Source organism: Trifolium pratense, linkage group LG7, assembly GCF_020283565.1.
Source record: "Trifolium pratense cultivar HEN17-A07 linkage group LG7, ARS_RC_1.1, whole genome shotgun sequence".
NCBI lineage: Eukaryota > Viridiplantae > Streptophyta > Magnoliopsida > Fabales > Fabaceae > Trifolium > Trifolium pratense.
In genome coordinates, this window is record NC_060065.1 from 20,732,524 (window position 1) to 20,754,863 (window position 22,340).

Sequence of the window (22,340 nt, forward strand, 5' to 3'; positions counted from 1 at the left end):
TTTTATGTCATCATATAACAAATTAATTTCCAAAGTGACTTATTCATTTCATTAAGTCATCTCTTCGATAGTTTGAAATGTATGTCTCGTGGAAATTAAATTCTTCAAGGAGTTTTATATAATCCACGCTAACAAGTGACATATAAACATAGCGTAACACATTTTTCAAATAAATTGAATCTTCCATGTGTTAACAACCTTAATCAAGTAAGAGAAGAATTTTGATTTCAGTTCAGGTGAATATTTCTCTTCACAATCAATAGCAAACTTTTACCAATATGCTTGAATAAAAAAATCAAGCTTTTAATGTTTGTATTGCAACATTTTCTATTCACAAGAAAATTAATTTGTATCTCATCATGTTTTACATCTTCAGGTGTATGGACTGCTAGTCCAAAAATCTTCACTTTGCAAAGTGACTTTAATTACATAGCAATTGCGTTTTCATTTAGACAATCATTGTCTATAATTCTCAATAGAATTTATTTCATGATCCTCATTAACTCCTTTCACAAATAGCGCCATATTATATATAAAATATCGTCAACGTTGACTTCCTTTCGGTTCCATCATATTCCATTCGTGACATAATTTTCATTCATGACATAATTCGTCGAGATCTCTTTATTATCATAAATTTCAGGTACCTGAGAAGTTCTTCTGGAACTTATAACTCAATTATGTCAAATACTCTTTTGACAGTTTCATATCCTCACTTGGGTCATCTTTCTTTTTAGCTCATTTTCTTATTTGAGGATTTTTTTTTTCATTGGAACCGATTGATCTACCACGCTTCAGGGTGGTTAAAATTCATTTGCAATATAAGACTGTCCATCAGGGACATCCATTTTGATCGGAGCATTAGCAGCTGATAGTTGATTTCATAAACTTTGCAAATGATTTATCTTTTGAACTTCTTGTTCAAACTATTTTATATGAGGATCAATGTGAGATAATAACATTAATTTATTTCAAGTGATTCATTTGAACTTCTGGTTCATATTTTTCAGCTGCTTATTCTCCCCCCTAATATTGGGAAAATTAATTCATCACTTGAAAATCAGCCTACATGGCTGTAAATAATTCTCCAATTTTTTGGCTCAAGGTGATTTATAATAGATGGAGATTCATATCAAATACATTTTCCCAATATTCTTTAAGAACCGTTTAAATGCATTCTATTGGAGCAATTGCACATACACAACACATCCAAAAATGCTTATATGGGAATCATGTTTATAAACAAAGTTCAAATTGTAAATTAGGGGAGAACTTTATAATAACTAGTTGGCTTGATGCGAATTAGTATCTCAATATACATGTTTGAATGTTCCCAAAATATAAATTAGAAGTTATGATCTCATAAGTATCAGTCATGTAATTAACTTTAGACGTCTAAATAATGGATCTTAAGTCCATTTTTTTGTATGAACATACTACCAGATGTTTCATAGTAATTTCAATTGACATACGATACTTATCACATATTTTCTAAGAATTTAGAAAATGAGATCTTAGCAAAACTATTTGAGAAAATAATCTCACAAACTTCTGGTTGTGAGTAAATATGCGTGTGACCAATTTAGTTGATGCATCAATTCAAGTCACAAAATGTCTAAATGGTCCAGATTCTCAAATTATCAATTTCTTTTGGGAATTAGTAACCAATAAAAATTATTAGAATGAAGGAACTTCGGGCCCTTCAATATATATTTATAGTTTTTTTTTTCGCATTATAATAAATCCGGGATGACCCAACCGGTATTGCCAACAATAAATTTAATATAATTTGTAAACTTCTGGTTTACAATAATTTGTACTTCAATTGCACTATTATATATAAAAGTGCAGTATAAACTTCTGGTTTATAACTTTTTCATTACACTTAATTTATCCAAAATATGTGTAGTAAATTAGTAATATATAGAGATATTCAACATCTCTTCATTTCTTGTTTCCATATTGATATTCATATATGAATGACAAGAAGATTATACTTATGCAATCAATTGGTCTGCAAATCAACATCTCCCTTATTATTGGGCTGAATTGTTACTATTGTCATTTATGTCCGTTTAAAAATGTTTCATCATATTAGCGAGTGAGTGCCTTTACCAATCAATGGTACATTTATATAAATGAGCTCCAAGCAAACTTCAGGTTGCCACTCGAATTCTTCCTTAAAAATGGAGTCAATAAATTTTGATGACTTTACAAGTCATCTCAAATAGCCACAAATCAACGGCAAACCAATATATAATAATAATAAAAACTCTTATAATAAATCAATGTAAGGATAATTTAATACTCAATTGTCTTTATAGTTCCTCAAAATAATAATTTCAATAACAGTTTGCAAGTGAGTATTCAAATAACAAGACAATATAAAATTTACAAAATATTTACAAATATTCATATAAATAACATTTGGTGTAATAATTATCGTAAAAAAAACATTTGGTGTAATTATTAACAAAATTGAGCCTAAAATAAATTTCCAAATAGAACACTTTAACAAAATAATTAACATTAGTGGTACAACTTTTAAAGTAAAAGAGAGTTTATCATATAATATTTTAGGCTCAAATCGTGAGATTATATAGTTTAAAATTATATATGATTCTCAATTCTCACATTCAATCAACACCAAATATTTAAAAATTTCACAAAATAAATTCAAATCCCATAAACCAAGGATATGATATTAATATTAAACAAATATTCTTGAATTGAATATATATATAAAAAATATTCCGGGTATAAATTATAATTAAATTTATTTCCAAAAGAAAAAAAGATATGATTAAGGTATGAATTATAATTTTATTTCCAAAAGAAAAAAATATCAATTAAATTGATTTATTATGGAAGAAAAATATTTTCTTAATAAGACACAATTCATACCTTAAGCATTGTAGTAGCTGAATTAATTCATAATAACACATAGTACAAAGTTATCGTATAAAATAAAATGAATAAAGTATTAAGTCATGCACACATTTTATTTTAGTAACTTTCAAACTTAGTATATGAAAGTAACAGGAAACATCATAATTGTCAAATATAATGTAAATAAATAATCCATTAATTCATGATTTAAAAAGGTTAATATTAGCCAAACAAAAAAAAAAAGGTTAATATTAATAGGTAGTATCACAATTACAAAAATTTGGCTAATAGAAATCACAAAAGAAATTAAACGATATGATATTTCAATTGATATTTGAAAATTTGTCGAATCAACTAGTTTTATTTTCAAAACAAATCATTTAATTTCAAATGAATCAACCATAATACTTCATTAACCGATAATGTAATAAATTGAAAACAATAAAAGAAAGAAATAAAAGGCATTCAATTGTTTTCAATGAGATTGATTGACCAAATTAACATATGAATGACTTTTTTTTTTTTTGACGGTACATATGAATGACATATGAATGTATTAGTAGTGTACTAAATTATTGAATTCTTCTGGAATTCACACGGAATAATCTTGAGTTCTTCATGAACTACTCTTTTGAATTCTTAGGAATTCATAGAGAATAATATGAGTTCTTCAGGAAATATGCTTTTGAATTCTTCAGGAATTGACATAGAATAATGTTGAGTTCTTCAAGAACTATGCTTTTGAATTCTTCGGGAATTCATAAATTAAATCTGTAAGGCCGTAAAAACGGTGCGATTCATGCTACATGCTTTTGTGAAATTTACTTAGCAATTGAATTTTACAATTTTATCCATTGAGTTCTTCAGGAACTATATAATAAATCACTATCAATTTACAATCCTTCAAGGATGTATGAATATTGAATTCATCTAGAATTCATTGAAGAGAAAAAGAAGTTGTTTTATTAGTTCTTCAGGAACTATATAACACATAAAAATATTTTTGATGTGCAATCCATTAGGGATGCATGGTGATAAATGGTGATATTTCGTAAGTTCTCCAAGAACAAAATTAATTTTTTTCTAAGTTCTTCGGGAACTAAGATTATGAATTCTTCGGGAATTCATGTATTAAATGTCTAAGTTCTTCAGGAACTAAGAATAGGTTCTTTAGGAACCAAGATTATGAATTCTTAAATATGTTTATGTTCTTTTGGATGATCGAAGTGTCGATGTTTCACCATACAGGTGTCGGTCACGAAGCATAATGATGCTTCACCAGACTATTGTCGGTCACGAAACTCAAACAATATCAAACATCCAAGATACATATTATAAATAAATAAATAATTGATCAACATTTTATGTAATATTAATGATCAAAGTGTTATGCTTCACCATACAAATGTCGGATATCACGAAGCGTAAACAACATTGAATCAATTAAATACATAAAGGAATGATGCTTATTTATTTATTTAATTTTAATTATTATTATTTGATCTTTATAAGTATATAAGGTTCAAACGATTCATAATCATATAATAATCAAAAATAAAAACTACTTGTGATTTCATAAAAATAGAATAAGAATTGCGTACCTCAGTTGGTAAGCTCGTGCTGATAACGTGTTATAACTTAATGTAAATAGGAGCAATAGTATAGATTGAGAAGAGAGAAAAGAATAGTGTATGTTATTCACCACTAGGATTAGGGTTACAATATAGTGATACATAGTATCTATATATAGGTAAATATAATGGGCCAATTACATGGGCCAGGACATCCACTAATAATATTCATAACATAAACGTTCTTTTAGTCTTTAAATGTTTTTAAAAATCAACTCCACCTGTGTCCAAAAAAAAAAAAACAACTCCACGTACAATATTATTATTATTTATGTTCTTTTTGTTGACAAAATTATTATTAGTACTATTAGTTTGTTTATTTATTTATATTGACGTATTTTACGTTGGAACATGATGGAACCACGTGCTACGTTGTGGTGAGTGCCACACATGTCGACAGTGTACAGTGCTCTGAACATTTTGTCCAAACAAATATTTCCTCCTGTTCCATCCAGAGTGTAATGTTATAGACCATATATTACTCTACAGTAGGATTATAGATTTGTAGTATCTTGTTACCTCAATCGTGACAAAAACTATTATAATTTTCGTTACTATTTTATGAATGAGAGTGGAGTAGCTAACATAATTTTTACAAGAAGTTCGATGTAAATAAAAACATATAATCTTTTACGGATGGTTGAGTCATTCATAGGCAAATATTTTGATGATGTGTCACTCTAAAAAAATATTTTTAATCTCTATTAAAATCTTTTACTTATTTATTTTAATTTATTAAACTAAATCTAAAAAAAACTAAATTAGCATCATCATAATTGTATGAGTAACCAAAAAAATCATCATAATTGTATGCATCCTTTTACATTCCTCCAAATATAACTTATAAAATGGGAAAGTTTAGTGACTAATAGGTTCACTCTCACTCTTTATAACCATCACCCCACATTCTTTTTCTACTTATTTCTAAATCTTAATATTTGACATTTTCACTCAATCTTTGAGCGTATTTCTACCATGGTGCTATGTATTGATATCCAACAATATTCATTTGTACTAATGTTTAGTTTTTGTTCTTCATTTGTAGATTGAAAGAAATAATTTTTCACTACAAATAGAATGTTAATGGATGAAAAAGCCGGTATTCTCAATTACTCTTATCAAATTATATTGTTCATTTAAAAGTTATCTTTAAAATATTTTTTATCATAACAATGATTGTAAGTAAACAATCTTATTTTTCTCATTTATTTATTGATATTGGTTGTTCATTTGTTATGGAGAACATAGAACGGTTATATTATTTTAGTCTACTTACTGCAGATCCATGTGATAGAACCAGAGGAAGAAAAATATATTTACTAATTTATAGATTTTTTGTTTGAGTCATCATTTACTTTCTCTAAAAACTCTTGGGCACGAATTCTTCAACTTTTAATAATGTCTCATGTTCTTTTCTTACTTTTCATGTATGCCTTCACTAATTTATTGATTTCTATGGCAGAATGTTGACTAATGTATCTATTGATTTTCATGGATCCTTACGAGAAATTAGTGACCATTTGTTTTACAAATTTCTCGTAAGGATGCATGAAAATCAATAGATACATTAGCAGCAATTATTGGTAACAATCACTCGTTCCATGCCTCAGAGTACATCTTCTTCATCGTCTTCCTCAATAAACAAATTCGACATCTTCGAATTCAATGAAGAAGACGAGAATGTTGAGAAAGTTTCTCAAAAGATGATCAGAAAATCTCCAAATCTTAAGAGAGATTATGCATTTCTCCGTCCATTCCGAATCACTCGTTCCATGACTCATTCTTCTTCAATCAACAAGTTCACCGTCTTTGATTTCGACGAAAAAAGATGAGAAGAACGTCGAAAAGTTTCCTCCAACCAAATATGATATGCAAATCCGTAAAACCTAACAAGTCCCCTTCTTCTAAGTACGTATTCCTACAATCCTTTTTGCATGGTTCCAAACCTCAATCAAAGCCTATTCATGTTGATCCAAATGGTCTCGATGACAACGACGATGATGCTTCTGTTGGTAGTAATTAAGGCAAAAATGCTAATGCATGTTCAATTGACTCGTGCACCACTGCAACATTTTGCTGATAAAGAGACGAAGATTTTGATTGTAAAAAAATCAGTCGTTTAGTTAGAGTTTGTTATTAGGTGGTTAGTTTGTTAGTTACGAGTTTATGCTTCTTTTTTGTTTTTGGTATTAAACTCTAAGTTTATTTCTCTTTTGATTTTGAAATTGTTGGATATTAGTTTTTGACATTGATTTCGAGGAATCTTTGATATTCAAGAACAACTACTAGTGTATCTTGGAATGAATTGGATTCAGGTACTCATGAAGAGCAATCCTATTCCTTCCTTTGGTGAAAATTGATTGAAGAATCTAACATTCCAAACCAGACAGCACTTGAGAAGGATGCAGACATCAAATTTCAGATTTGGCTCAGAATACTATTGTTGACGATTGACAAGAAGAATGTTAAAAGAAACATGTTAATATAATGTTATGTGAATCAGCAAAAAATGTTACATCGAAATTAAATGTTAATACCGGAGTATTTCTAAGCACAATACTAAAATGTTGGCTGAGTTTGCCTCACATATAAATTGCTGATAGCTCTTGTTCTTCCGTATAGTTTTTGGTCGGACTAGCAAAATATAAGGTCTCACAGAAGTTTATAAAATAGCACCTCATAAGTCAAGTTTTGTAGAATTGAATTATATCTAACCCAAAATTCTAATATCATATGTTCTAATGCCGTTCTAGAAAATGAACTCGAATGGTTTCAACTTTCAAGACTTGGTGCACACATCAAAAGTTTTTTTATTTTTTTATTTTATGTTTTTGTTATTGGCCTAATGACTAACACATACATAAATAAAAGAGAAATTTGGTGACCCGAGTCACGGATCCGGATTCTCTCCCGTGGACTGTCCACTAGAGGAGGATCGATTAAATCCTGGCCGTCTATTTTAAGGGATGAGATTGCACCGTAGGAAAAAAATGTACCGGAGAAGATCTTTCCTCCCCAGTCACCAGACACAAGGGTTACAATTCACTTTATACCCAAAACATCCATGCTCTTTTTGCCCAAAACATTGTGATTTTATTTTAAGATAATAATGAGGAAATGTAAAAGGTAAAATATCACGTTTTAATTTCAAAAATTGTGTTTAATTCATTTGGGTTTAACTTCAAGTTATGCCATGATGAACAATAAATAAATACAAGGCAATATCATGCTTGCATTGGAATTCAAGGAATAGGGGAGTCCTTAATACTAGCCATTCTTTGTTTTTAAGCAATATATCTACTGCACTTGACAGTGATGTTCCTTACAGCCTCTAAACTTCAAACTCTTCTATTTTTCATAAATTTCTTTTGGGTTAAATATATTTCTAGTCCTATAATCATCTAAAAAATTTGTTTTTTGTCTCTATTTCTGTTTTTCACTCTCTACAAGTTATATTACTTGTCTTGCAAGTTTCCCATGCCAAAAACATAAATTAATTAATTGTTTGTGTAGAAGAACCAAACTAGTTGAAAAACATATTTTTACTTGTCCTTTCTTTTCAAGATTTCTTATGATAAATATATAAACCTATGCTTAGGCACCCTATTATATCACTGTTTATTCATATGTCAAGCATGTTAATGCTAAATATGTTTCTACAAAAACTTACCAACTGCTATTCTCTTCTTTGGCTTCCATTACTGCTGATTATACTAAGCAATGTTTCAGTTAATGGTGTTGAACAAAAGGCAATTAATTTCTTCTCCTTCCATTCATTACATTAGCTTAGATAAATTTAATATACTTACCCAAGAGCACTTGGATGAGATGACGCGAGTCTCTTCTAACTTCTAGATTAACCAAGGTTCTGGGTTCGATCCCCGGCTTGGCATGCAGCAGCGTTAAAACTCTTAGGGAGAGTTTGCTGCTCATTTGGGTCCCACAAGGTTCAAGGGATTAGTCTCTGCAGTTGCACGCAGAGGATACCTGCTTTATGCCCAAAACAATAATTTAATATACTTCAAATTTGAGCTATCTCCTAACATGTTAGTTTTTGTGTTTCATTCTTTTAACTTGGGTACCATTTGACTTGCTTGCAGAATTTTTACATTGTTTTCTTAGGAGCACATCCTGTTAGTAGAGAAGGAGCAATAGAGAATCATTTAAATATTCTCTCAGCTGTTAAACAAAGGTATTTTATTTTATTTTATTTATGAATAGAATAAAATCACATAAGCGTGAGCTATGTTGCTCATGTGTATTCAAATACTTTTTACGGTCCTGTTTGCATAAACAACTTAATTATGTGCTTGTGGCATAAATGATCATCATATAAGTTCTTATGTACAATCTATATCTATAAGAAAAGATAAAATCAAATCAAATTGTTTTCGTAAGCTATCCAAGATAGTTTATGAAAATAAACTGAGAACAACTTATGGACATGTCATCAGTTATTTTCATCAGCTCGGCTAAAGAGTTTTAGCCATGTTTATCTCAGTAAATAAACTCAAATAAATCAATCCAAACAGGAATAGGAATGTAGTTTTAAAATTAAAGGCATTATCTCAATATCAAATGACAGAAATTTCTTTCATTACTTTGCAGCCATCTTGAAGCCAAAGAATCCATAGTATACAGCTACACAAAGAGCTTTAATGCATTTGCTGCTAAACTGTCCGAAGATGAAGTCAACAAGTTATCTGGCATGAATGAAGTGCTCTCAGTATTACCGAATCAGTACCGCAAGCTACACACAACAAGATCATGGGATTTCATTGGATTGCCTTTGACAGCTAAGAGAAAACTGAAATCAGAGGGCGACACAATTGTGGCTCTTTTGGATACAGGTTTATCATATCTATCATCTCATTATCATTTTGTTTTTTATGTAATGGTATCTGCAAGATTTGTTTACGAAACACTTTTTTTTCATCGGTGAGGTAGGTATAACTCCCGAGTTTCAAAGCTTCAAGGATGACGGATTTGGTCCTCCACCTGCTAAATGGAAAGGAACTTGTGACAAATATGTTAATTTCTCAGGCTGCAATAAGTAACATCCCTATCCTTATGTACAATATACAGAATTTTGTATAAGTTTTATTATACCTTACATTATGTATTACATTCTTCTTGGCATCTACACTTGATGGAAAACTTGAAGCAAGATCATTGGAGCCAGATACTTCAAACTTGATGGAAGGTCTGATCCATCTGATATATTATCTCCCATAGATGTGGAAGGGCATGGAACTCATACTGCATCAACAGCAGCTGGAAATCTTGTCCCGAACGCAAGTCTCTTCGGATTAGCCAATGGTACGGCTCGTGGAGCGGTGCCTTCAGCTAGGTTGGCAATTTACAAAGTCTGCTGGACAGAAGATGGATGTGCTGATATGGACATACTTGCTGCATTTGAGGCTGCTATACATGACGGCGTGGATGTCATATCAGTTTCGTTAGGTGGAGGAAATGCAAACTATGCGCAGGACTGTATAGCAATTGGTGCATTTCATGCCATGAGGAAAGGCATAATCACAGTTGCTTCTGCTGGAAATGGTGGTCCAACTATGGCGACTGTCGTAAATAATGCGCCATGGATAGTCACAGTAGCTGCTAGTGGCATTGATAGGGACTTTCAGAGCATTGTAGAGTTGGGGAGTAGAAAAATTGTTTCCGTAAGTTTTTATTAATTTTGGTATTCACATATTCGACACATATAACCAGAGTAATTTTACCGTAAAATGAAAAAGTAATTATACTTTACCTATGCAGGGAGAAGGAGTAAGCACTTTCAGTCCAAAACAAAAACAATATTCCCTTGTTAACGGAATGGATGCAGCGCGAAACTCTTCAAGAAAGGAAGACGCTAAGTAATTTCCGCTTTGATTTTCAATAATATATGATTATGTTTCCCATGTTAAAGGAACATTGTACGACATTGGCAGGTTCTGCGATGACGACTCCTTAGAGCCAAAAAAGGTAAAAGGAAAGATTGTTTACTGTAAATTTAGAACATGGGGCACCGATGCTGTTGTGAAAGCAATAGGAGGCATAGGTACTATAGTTGAAAATGATCAATTTCTTGATGTTGCTCAAATATTCAGTGCTCCTGCTACCTATGTGAATGAAAGCACAGGTCAAATTATTACTAATTATATACAATCTACAAGGTAAAACATACTCTTCTTTGTTCTCTAAATGACCTTTGAGGTCAATAATTTGCTACTAATATAATATTCATTCTTAAAAAAACTAATACTCCTTCTGCTCCTTTTATAAAAGACAACTGGGTTAACAAAAATTGATGTATCTGTACTATATTATGAACCAGATACATCAACTTTTGCTGACTTAGTTGTACTTGTATCTTATAAAAAGGACCTTAGGTAGTAATCGAATATTTACTACAACTAATGAACCAACACTTTTTCAACCAGATTATCTAATAACATAGATTTTACATAAATTTCTTGTTCAACAAAGATCACCATCAGCAGTGATACATAAGAGCCACGAAGTGAAAATACCAGCTCCATTTGTTGCTTCTTTTTCATCAAGGGGTCCAAATCCAGGATCTCAGCATGTTCTCAAGGTACCAATATTTGTAAATAGTGTACATTTTTATAGCCTCTTGATTATTGACCATAAAGCTAGTAATTAGTATAGTGTTCATTATAATTTATAATCTCTTGGATGCAGCCTGATGTAACAGCTCCCGGCATTAACATCTTGGCATCATATACACTTAGGACATCAATTACTGGTTTTGAAGGGGACACTCAATTTTCAGAATTTACACTAATGTCCGGTACTTCCATGTCATGCCCTCATGTTTCCGGAGTAGCAGCGTATGTGAAATCATTTCACCCGGATTGGACTCCTGCTGCAATCAGATCAGCTATAATTACCACAGGTGAAAAACTAATGCATATTTCCACTTCCTATAGTTAGGGCTGTTCATAGTTAGGTTGAGGAAGCAAAACGGAACCAAACTGAATCACTACGACAGTTCAGTAAAACTGAACCGGACCTTGATACGTTGTCACAAACTAAAATAGTATAAAAGTTTGGTACACGGTTTTGTGGTTCCAAACCAAACCGGAACAAAATTTACAGAAAACTAAACTATACTTTTTCGAACTGAACTGATTCCTTGTTAATCCTATTGTACCAAATTGCTATTATTAACTGATACTTAGAAGGCAAGGCCTGTTGGAAAAACAAAAATCGAACCAAATAAAACCGAGCTAATTGTTAAACTGGACTGTAAATGAACTGAACCAAACTGAATTGTCACTCATGCTTAAGTTTTTTTAGTGCAGTTCGGTTTAACAATTCACATTGGAATGTTTTTAACAGTCCTATACATGTCGTAACTTGTTTCACCACATACAAAATCTCTCTAGTCATAACATGTTATTTTTGAGATTTCTTGACTTGTTTATACTCTTTGTCAAGCTAAACCTATGAGCCAAAAATTTAACAAGGAGGCAGAGTTTGCTTTTGGTGCCGGTCAAGTTAACCCAACAAGAGCTGTGAATCCTGGTTTAGTCTACGACATGGATGACTTCGCTTATATCCAGTTCTTATGCCACGAGGGATATAATGGTTCCACTTTATCAGTACTAATTGGTTCTCCAATAAATTGCACTTCTTTGCTTCCTGGGATTGGCCATGACGCTATTAACTATCCTAGCATGCAATTAAGTGTGAAAAGCAACACAGATAGAACAATAGGAGTTTTCAGGAGACGAGTTACCAATGTAGGTCCTGGACCAACCATCTATAATGCCACCATCAAATCTCCGAAAGGAGTTGAAATCACAGTAAGGCCTAATAGTCTCATTTTCTCGCATTCCTTGCAAAAGAGGAGCTTCAAGGTAGTGGTGAAAGCAAAATCTATGGCAAGCATGCAAATTGTATCAGGTTCGATGATTTGGAGAAGCCCTCGTTATATTGTTAGAAGCCCTATTGTTATCTACAGTCCATGAAGTTACATTTAGCAGTTGCCAAAATCAAACTTGTAGCATTTCCTGCTAACATGTGTGTAACATTTCTTTCAATTCTTTTGCTTATTGTTTACATTTTGTTCATTCCACAATAAATTACATCTAACATGCGACAAATTTGAGTTACGTCAATATATAAACTATCATTATACAAATGTTTCCTTCACTTATATACATGATCATAATGCCCTTGGTCTATGTTCAATACTGGAGAGGGACATCCCCGTCTGTGAAACTTCTCTGACGAATGCCATATTTGCTGCCAAAGTTGGGGCATGATAATGGTCACAAGTGCCAAAGACAATCTTGTTTTTTAATGCCAGCTTCCTAGTTGTTGGGAGGCCCATCATGCATTCTGAAGGAGTATTAGGAACAACCCTGTGGTGATCCTCCAGATTGTCAGTTCAAAATGTTGACAACTTTGAAAAAAATATAATTACGGAACTTGTTGTCATGTGTGAACACACAAGACCTATGAAGCACAGACACTCCTTGGATTAGGCGTGTCCCGGTGTCGGACATGCGTCGGTGTCCGGCACCGACATGACACCGACACTTATAATTACATTGAATTATGTCATTTTCTCAAATTATTATCGGTGTCAACATGTCGGTGTCCATGTCATGCCCGGTGTCTCTTTCCTTGACATGATTAAATTAAGAAAATCCCTAAATGCTATTGTACTATAGAGTTTAGAAAACATCTGTTTATTGCAAATGTAAGTAGTGTTTATTCATGAATCATGACCTCTCTTCTACAATGATGTCAAAGGTAGTGGATCACGGAAAATAATGGTTTGCTCAAATTTCACTATGCTACAATACTATAGCCGCTATTTGACAATACTTGTACTGTGTACTAAATAGCATATCTCATAACAATAGTGATTTGTTCAAATTCCACCATGCACGCTATAGCCGCTATTTGACAGCACTGCTCTCCTTATCATGATAAATTTCCTACTTGGACTGTAAAATGTGTACATATTGGATGTTATTTTCTCCTATTATACATTGTTTTTATATGTTTACGGAAGTTACAATCTTTGAGGAAATATCATTCTTTGTGCTAAGTTTAACATACTAACACTGTCAAAAAAAATTGATTTTTCATTTGCAGAATAAATCCAGGTGGTTAATAGAGAAAAAATAACTCATTAAACTCACCTGAGACAATTTATTAACTTGTTAGCTCTAAGTTTCTCATTGGGCCCTCCACACATTAGTACCAACTCCTTAAATTCTGAAAGAACACTCTCACAAATTATGCCATGCTTTCCACACAGGACTTTACCAAATTCCACATGGATTGGATTTTGAAGTTCAGACATTATCTAGCACAAATATTGGAGAAAGCTTTTGTCAATTCAAATATTGTACAAATATTGAATTATTCAATTGACACCAATGAAAACCAGAAAAGTTTATAAAAACTACATACAGTGCAAATATTTAATTCGCATAGTTAACTAAAACACCACATAACTTTAGGTTAGTAATACGAAGGACAAGTAATCACTATGAATGAAGATGTGAGTAAATTCATGATCATCGCCAATTTAATAAACTTTGGTAACAAAATATGAATGAAGGGGTGATGAGTTTGATAAATAAAAAATTGGAATTGACAAAGACAATGACCATTTCACTAAAGTCAAAATGCTAAACTAAGAATCATTTCAAAAGTCAAAACTGGATCATCGGGTCTTCATATTTTGAAAGTTTTGATGTTTAAGCTAACGATTGTTAATTGAATAATTGGAATGTTTCATCATCAAATAGAAACATGCTAAATGTCAAAAACAGAAAGCAGGAGGCAAAAAATATCAATAACTCACTTGACCCATCACAAAGTCAAAGTTTCCCTTAAACCGCTGTCTCAGATCACTTTCCGGAGTAGCCAAAAGTTTCTCTGTTCCACCATTACTAATTCCTGATACAAAAGCTATCAAATCTGTTGTATCAAAATTTACCAGATCACTTCCAGCTAAAAGATTCCTAGACTCGGTGGATACAGAATTTTTATCGTCCAGGGAACTTAGTTTCATTCCTGTAATAACAGAACAGAACGTATCACCCAACTTTGTTTCAATATCGTCTTGTGATATCTGTGGTCTAGTTTCAGTTTTATCTATAGAACACTCAAGTTGAAACGAACTCACATTAATGGCATTTTTTTCTAAAGGATGAAGCTGTGTTTCAGCCTTTTCTACTGAAACCTCTACTCGAGAAGAATCCACAGTCAAACCTTTAGCATTACATCAAGAATTCGGAACAACATCCTTGTCATCAACAAGGTTGATTTCAAGGACACATACATCTCTATATAAAGCTTGAGTCTAGCACTTGTTACCATACGTTCCCATAAACTTCATAATAGACAACAAAACAGAGCAGAATTATGAACACCTAATTTAGGGACATCGAATAACATATATTAAATATAGGGACATCGAGGCACCTATATTCAACTTTGCATCTAAGGCGCCAAGGATCTTCTCCAGTTACATTTAAAGCTATGATGCATTTACACTGCAATTGCATTCATACCGTTAAGGGATATAAACTCAATTGAGGGACATCGAGGGACATATACTCAACCATCTTCCCAATTTACTGTTATGAAAAAATCATTATCAAGGGTTATCTCGACTTGCATTTCAAGTTATGAATAAAACGTTCATATTCAAATTGCATTTAGACCATAAAATGAATTCATATTGTAAACCACATTTTTCATAAAAAAATTATCTCGTTAGAGTCATCCAAACACAGCATCGCAATACTGGTCTTAAGAATTCTCCACTTACATTTTAAGTTATGAAGCATTCACATTGAAATTGCATTCAGACCATCAGTTTTCGGGACATCAATGGACATAAACTCAATTTAGGGACATCGAGGGACATAAACTCAATTTAGGGACATCAAGTGACATGTACTCAATTTTGCATCGAAGGCACCAAGGCACACAACCATCTTCCCGATTAACCGTTATGAAAAAATCATTATCAAGGATCATCTCAACTTGTGTTTCATTCAGATCGTATCAGACTTGAAGCAATCACAGGTTCTGCCTGCATCAGATTTGAAACAGAACACAATCCCTGTGCTATATTCCAAAATTAAAGTAACTAATGGACACAATTTTTAACTATAAAGCTCAGGTCAGCACTTGTTCCCATAAACTTCATAATAAACAACAAAACTTCGCAGAATTATGAACATCTAATTTGGAGACATTGAGGTACATTATTCAATTTAGAGACATCAGGGACATATATTCAATTTCGCATCTAAGGCTCCAAGGGTCTTCTCCACTTACATGTAAAGTTATGAAGCATTCACATTGAAATTGCATTTAGACAATTAATTATAAGGACACTGAGGGACATAAGCTCAATTTAGGGACATCGAGGGACATAAGTTCAATTTAGGGACATCGAGGGACATAAGTTCAATTTAGGGACATCCAGTACATTAATTCAATATAGGAACATCGAGGGTATAAACCCAATTTAGGGACATCGAGGGACATACCATTAATTAGGGAACATATACTCACTAAGAGGTACGCCCACATCCACTCCACAAAGAAGGGCAATCCATTCTCTCTTTGAAATCACAAATTGACCACGTTTGTCACGAATACATATTCCAAACCCAACTTTATTTAAATGTGACACAAACGATGCATCAATATTACATTTGAATCACCCAGGAGTCGAATTTTAAAATTAACAGAAGCCGAATATGACTGTGCAGTACCAGGCTCAGCCATTGTAGCATTCTGCAAATCACCAGCCCACATTAGACCCGAAGCAGTTCAGGTTCTGCCGGCATCAGATTGAAACAGAACACAAGCTCTGCGCTAAATTCCAACATTAAAGTAACTAATGAACACAATTTACAACTGTAAAGCTTGAGTCTAGCACTTGTTCCCATATATTGTTCCCATAAACTTAATAATAGACAACAATACAAAGCAGAATTATGAAAATTTAATTTAGGGACATTGAGGTGCATATATTCAATTTAGGGACATCGAGCGACATATATTCAGTTTATGACCATCGAGGGACATAGATTTAATTTTCCATCTAAGACGCCAAGTGTCTTCTCCACTTACATTTGAAGTTATGAAGCATTTACATTGAAATTGCATTCAGACCATCAATTTTAGGGACATCGACGGATATAAACTCAATTTAGGGACATCAAGTGACCTGCACTCAATTTTGCATGAAAGGCACCATGGCACACAACCATCTTCCCAACTTGTGTTTCAAGTATGAAAAAATCAAGGGATATATACTCAACCATTTTCCCAATTTCCCGTTATATATAATCAACCATTATCATAATTTCCCGATATAGAAGTGATTTACCTGTTATCAGCGGGTTTGGAATCAATTTAGGGACATCGAGGGACATAAGCTCAATTTAGGGAGGTCGAGGGACATAAGCTCAATTTAGGGAGGTCGAGGGACATAAGCTCAATTTAGGGACACCGAGGGACATAAGCTCAATTTCGGGACACCGAGGGACATAAGCTCAATTTAGGGACACCGAGGGACATAAGCTCAATTTAGGGACTCCGAGGGACATAAGCTTAATTTAGGGACACCGAGGGACATAAGCTCAATTTAGGGACATCGTAAGCTCAATTTAGGGACATCGTAAGCTCAATTTAGGGACACCGAGGGACATCAGCTCAATTTAGGGACACCGAGGGACATACGCTCAATTTAGGGACACCGAGGGACATAAGCTACATTTAGGGACACCGAGGGACATAAGGTCAATTTAGGGACAACGAGGGACATAAGCTCAATTTAGGGACATCGAAGTACAAAAGCTCAGTTTAGGGACATCGAGAGTCATATGCTTAATTTGGATATCGAGGGACATAAGTTACAATTTAGGGACACCGAGAGAGATAAGCTCATTTTAGGGACACCGAGGGACATAAGCTCAATTTTGGGACATCGATGGACATAACCTCAATTTAGGGACTGCGAGGGTCATAAGCTATATTTAGGGACACCGAGGGTAATAAGCTCAATTTAGGGACACCGAGGGACATAAGCTCAATTTTGGGACACCGAGGATCATAAGCTCAATTTAGGTACACCGAGGGACAAAAGCTCAATTTAGGGACATCGAGGGACATAATCTCAATTTAGGGACACCGAGGGACATAAGCTCAATTTAGGGACATCGTAAGCTCAATTTAGGGACACCGAGGGACATAAGCTCGATTTTGGGACACCGAGGGACATAAGCTCAATTTAGAGACACCGAAGGACATAAGCTACATTTAGGGACACCGAGGGACATAAGCTCAATTTACGGACATCGAGGGACATAAGCACAATTTAGGGACAACGAGGGACATAAGCTCAATTTAGGGACACCGAGGGACATAAGCTCAATATAGGGACACCGAGAGAAATAAGCTCAATTTAGGGACACCGAGGGACATAAGCTACATTTAGGGCCACCGAGGGACATAAGGTCAATTTAGGGACAATGAGGGACATAAGCTCAATTTAGGGACATCGAAGGACAAAAGCTCAATTTAGGGACATCGAGGGTCATATGCTTAATTTGGATATTGTGGGACATAAGTTACAATTTAGGGACACCGAGAGAGATAATCTCATTTTAGGGACACCGAGGGACATAAGCTCAATTTTGGGACATCGATGGACATAAGCTCAATTTAGGGACACCGAGGGACATAAGCTGAATTTAGGGACACCGAGGGACATAAGCTCAATTTTGGGACACCGAGGATCATAAGCTCAATTTAGGAACACCGAGGGACAAAAGCTCAATTTAGGGACATCGAGGGACATAATCTCAATTTAGGGACATCGAGGGACATAAGCTCAATTTAGGGACATCGTAAGCTCAATTTAGGGACACCGAGGGACATAAGCTCAATTTAGAGACACCGAGGGACATAAGCTACATTTAGGGACACCGAGGGACATAAGCTCAATTTAGGGACATTGAGGGACATAAGCACAATTTAAGGACAACGAGGGACATAAGCTCAATTTAGGGACACCGAGGGACATAAGCTCAATTTAGGGACACCGAGGGACATAAGCTCAATTTAGGGACACCGAGAGAAATAAGCTCAATTTAGGGACAACGAGGGACACATGCTCAATTTAGGGACACTGAGGGACATAAGCTCAATTTAGGGACATCGAGGGACATAAGCTCCATTTAGAGATATCGAGGGACACAAGCTCAATTTAGAGACACCGAGGAACAGAAGCTCAATTTAGGGACACCGAGGGATATAAGCTCAATTTAGGGACACCGAGGGACATAAGCTCAATTTAGGGACGCCGAGGGACACATGCTCAATTTAGGGACATCGAGGGACACATGCTCAATTTAGGGACACCGAGGGACACAAGCTCAATTTAGGGACACCGAGGGACAGAAGCTGTATTTAGGGACTCCGAGGGACATAAGCTCAATTTAGGGACACCGAGGGACATAAGCTCAATTTAGAGACACCGAGGGACATAAGCTCAATTTAGGGACACCGAGGGACATAAGCTCAATTTAGGGACACCGAGGGGCATAAGCTCAATTTAGGGACACCGAGGGACATAAGCTCAATTTAGGGACACCGAGGGACATAAGCTCAATTTAGGGACATTGAGGGTCATAAACTCAATTTAGGGACATCGACGGACATAAACTCAATTTAGGGACATCGACGGACATAAACTCAATTTAGGGACATCGACGGACATAAACTCAATTTAGGGACATCGACGGACATAAACTCAATTTAGGGACATCGAGGGTCATATGCTCAATTTAGGGACATCGAGGGACATAAGTTCAATTTAGGGACATCGAGGGACATAAACTCTATTTAGGGACACCGAGGGACATAAGCTCAATTTTGGGACACCGATGGATATATGCTAAATTTAGGGATACCGAGGGAAATAAGTTCAATTTAGGGACATCGAGGGACATAAATAAGCTCATTTTAGGGACACCGAGGGACATAAGCTCATTTTAGGGACACCGAGGGACATAAGCTCAATTTAGGGACACCGAGGGACATAAGCTCAATTTAGGGATACCGAGGGACACATCTAGCACATTACCTCAATATAAGGACATCGATGTTGCTAGCATAGCTCTAAATTGTAGTCTGTAGACACAATATAAAGTTTTCGCAACAGCATTTCAATTGCAACTATATTATGCCATAGTATTAAGGGTCACAGTGTAACCACAAGTCACAACAAGAACTGCAATTTAGCCCAACAACATTTGTAACAATTATCATATCTTCTAGCACTGCCAATTGCAAAAAATAGTGGTTCATTTAAAATTTCGCTATGCTAGTGTTATAGGCTTATAATGCAGCTATAGCAGTTATTTGGCAACACGGATATCTTCCATTAGTAAAGAAAGAGCTAATCAGATCGATATTATGTAATGTCCTATAAGAGAGAAAGCAAGAGTTGCTCATTGTATCTCATAATTTGATCAATAGTAAATTTCACAAAGAAAGTAATTAAGAAAATAGATTCCATAGTTTCTTACATTGCATGAAAGAAACTTGTTCTGGCAACCATGTATCCAAAGTTGTGGACCTCACCTTGTAACAAAATCAGAAGGTTCAGCCATTATAAAATTTCTAAACTGAGAAGGAACAAAAATGTATATAAACCTTTGATATATGCACTCCTAGACTCCAGTGAATCCCTGAACATTGCATGCAAATGAAAATTCCTAAGTTCACACTAGCCCATCGTGGTGCCCTGAAATAATATAATTCCAAAAAACTCATTAATTTTAACAATAGAATTTGCAAGATCAAATGCTAAACTTTACACTGCTACAATGAACAATGAAGGTGGCTGTTTTGCTCTTTCACACAACAAAAATTTTCAAGTATACTATATCTCATAATCCACAAGTCACAACCACGACTGCAATTTAGAACCATATAGTCATGTATAAAAATATATTGACAGTTTACTTGGCACAGATAAACTTCTCGATTCTACGTCCATTTCTGTCAAAATTTGGTGGCAGTTTAGCTTCCCAGGGCTTATTTGACTTCACATTATCCGTATCTGCATAAACCACACCATATAAGTTGCACTTGCAAGAGCCAAACAACATTTGTAACAATTATCATATCTTCTAGCACAGTCAATTGCAAAAAATAGCGGTTCGTTAAAATTTCGCTATGCTAGTGTTATAGGCTTATAATGCAGCTATAGCCATTACTTGAAAACACTTTGTGCTGAATCATGTATCGTGGAGCAATAGTAGTTTGTTAACATTCTGCTACACTGTAGTGCTATAGCCGCTATTTGGCAACAAGGATATTTTCCATGAGTAAAGAAAGAGCTAATCAAATCAATATTACATAATGTCCTATAAGAGAGAAAGCAAGAGTTGCTCATTGTATCTCATAATTTGCTCAATAGTACATTTCACAAAGAAAGTAATTAAGAAGTAGATTCCATATATAGTTTTTTACATTGCATGAAAGAAACTTGTTCTGGCAACCATGTATCCAAAGTTGTGGACCTCACCTTGTAACAAAATCAGAAGGTTCGGCCATTATAAAATTTCTAAACTGAGAAGGAACAAAAATGTATTTACCTTTGATATATGCACTCCTAGACTCCGGTGAATCCCTGAACATTGCATGCAAATGAAAATTCCTAAGTTCACACTAGCCCATTGTGGTGCCCTGAAATAATAAAATTCCAAAAAAACTCATTAATTTCAACAATAGAATTTGCAAGATCAGATGCTAAACTTTACACTGCTACAATGAACAATGAATGTGGCTGTTTTGCTTTCTTTCACACGACAAAAACTTTCAACTATAATTATATCTCATAATCCTAAGTAAATTCAATGTTAAAGCATCCCAAAAATCATATGATAGGAACATAAGCAAAGTGAATGAAAAGAAAAAACTTAGAATTGAGTGAAACACTTTTAAATAGCTGGATTTAAGTGCTTAGCGCAATGGTTATCACTCAGATCAAGATTCAAATTGTGAATCAGAAGACTTTTTTTTTTCAGAAACGTGAATTGAATCTTATCATCAATAGTAAGAAAATATGGCAATAAAAATGTGATTTTTAAGTAAAAAAAAACAAGTGAGATAACACAATGATAAGCAGATATATCATATATGGACATCAAATTAATTCAAGATTCAAATCATATATCATACGACAAAAAGTAAAAAAAAAGAAATCATATATCAAATTAATTCAAGATTCAAATCGAAATAAAAATCAGATGGAACGATTCATTACAAATTGGTGATGAAAATTGTTCATCTAAACCCTAAAAATCAAAATCAGAAAATCGCAAGAAAAAAAAAAGAATGGATAGAAAAGATTTACCTGTTATCAAGTTTAGCCTTCGGCATGATGAAAAAATCGAGAACGAGTTACGGAGCGAGTGGAGTGAGCGAGTTACACGAACGTGTTGCGTTATGATGAATGACGGAGAAGGAAAGAGTGTTGCAAAGAGAAAACAAATTGGGTAGAATGAATCGATTATGAATTAGGATGAAATTGAATTCAAGAGTTAGTGATAATGAAAGATTAAAGTAGCGATAGTGATAACAAAGAACCCTAATCAAGAAACTATCTCTGAATTTAGAGTTAAAAAGGAATGTTGTGTTTCAAAGGAGTGTGAGAGAGATAGAAAGAGAGAATTTGGGGAATAAGAGATTTTGAGTTTGGAGAATGATTTATGAATTATGAGTTTGTGATTTTAA

The 22,340-nt window shown here is 34.0% G+C and overlaps 2 protein-coding genes across 6 annotated transcripts; one reads left to right on the forward strand and one right to left on the reverse strand.

Moving 5' to 3' along the window:
- Positions 1-8,136: 8,136 nt before the first annotated feature.
- Positions 8,137-12,563, forward strand: LOC123898465 (subtilisin-like protease SBT4.14). The gene is made up of 10 exons (XM_045949429.1): positions 8,137-8,269; positions 8,621-8,712; positions 9,129-9,370; positions 9,468-9,573; positions 9,685-10,198; positions 10,296-10,393; positions 10,469-10,693; positions 11,007-11,115; positions 11,223-11,436; positions 11,982-12,563. Exons 1-10 carry the CDS (start codon positions 8,147-8,149, stop codon positions 12,512-12,514), a joined length of 2,256 nt encoding a protein of 751 aa, XP_045805385.1. The 5' UTR covers positions 8,137-8,146; the 3' UTR covers positions 12,515-12,563.
- On the reverse strand, positions 10,518-22,299 carry LOC123898467 (probable ADP-ribosylation factor GTPase-activating protein AGD15). 5 transcript variants are annotated; one of them, XM_045949433.1, is made up of 7 exons: positions 21,961-22,299; positions 21,200-21,290; positions 21,075-21,129; positions 20,565-20,661; positions 20,253-20,343; positions 13,700-13,866; positions 10,518-10,639 (listed from the first exon to the last, which is right to left on the reverse strand). In XM_045949433.1, the coding sequence occupies exons 1-7, from the start codon at positions 21,984-21,986 to the stop codon at positions 10,636-10,638; spliced, it is 531 nt and encodes a 176-aa protein (XP_045805389.1). In that variant the 5' UTR covers positions 21,987-22,299; the 3' UTR covers positions 10,518-10,635. The 5 variants fall into 5 exon arrangements, with proteins under 5 accessions (XP_045805389.1, XP_045805387.1, XP_045805386.1 ...); XM_045949431.1 differs by lacking the exon at positions 10,518-10,639 and adding an exon at positions 12,655-12,910 and having other exon boundaries at positions 20,565-20,655; XM_045949430.1 differs by lacking the exon at positions 10,518-10,639 and adding an exon at positions 12,655-12,910.
- Positions 22,300-22,340: the final 41 nt, after the last annotated feature.

What these genes read in the sequence shown, in the direction of transcription:
- LOC123898465 (XM_045949429.1), top strand. Translation starts at nt 8,147, where the DNA reads ATGTCAAGCATGTTAATGCTAAATATGTTTCTACAAAAACTTACCAAC. An exon ending in GGAGTAGAAAAATTGTTTCC is followed by an intron (nt 10,199 to 10,295) that starts GTAAGTTTTTAT and finishes TTACCTATGCAG; the next exon opens with GGAGAAGGAGTAAGCACTTT. An exon ending in AATTATATACAATCTACAAG is followed by an intron (nt 10,694 to 11,006) that starts GTAAAACATACT and finishes TGTTCAACAAAG; the next exon opens with ATCACCATCAGCAGTGATAC.
- LOC123898467 (XM_045949430.1), bottom strand. Translation starts at nt 21,986, where the DNA reads ATGCCGAAGGCTAAACTTGATAACAG. An exon ending in ACAAGTTTCTTTCATGCAAT is followed by an intron (nt 20,662 to 21,074) that starts GTAAAAAACTAT and finishes TGGTTTATGCAG; the next exon opens with ATACGGATAATGTGAAGTCA. An exon ending in AAGTTAATAAATTGTCTCAG is followed by an intron (nt 12,911 to 13,699) that starts GTGAGTTTAATG and finishes GGATCACCACAG; the next exon opens with GGTTGTTCCTAATACTCCTT.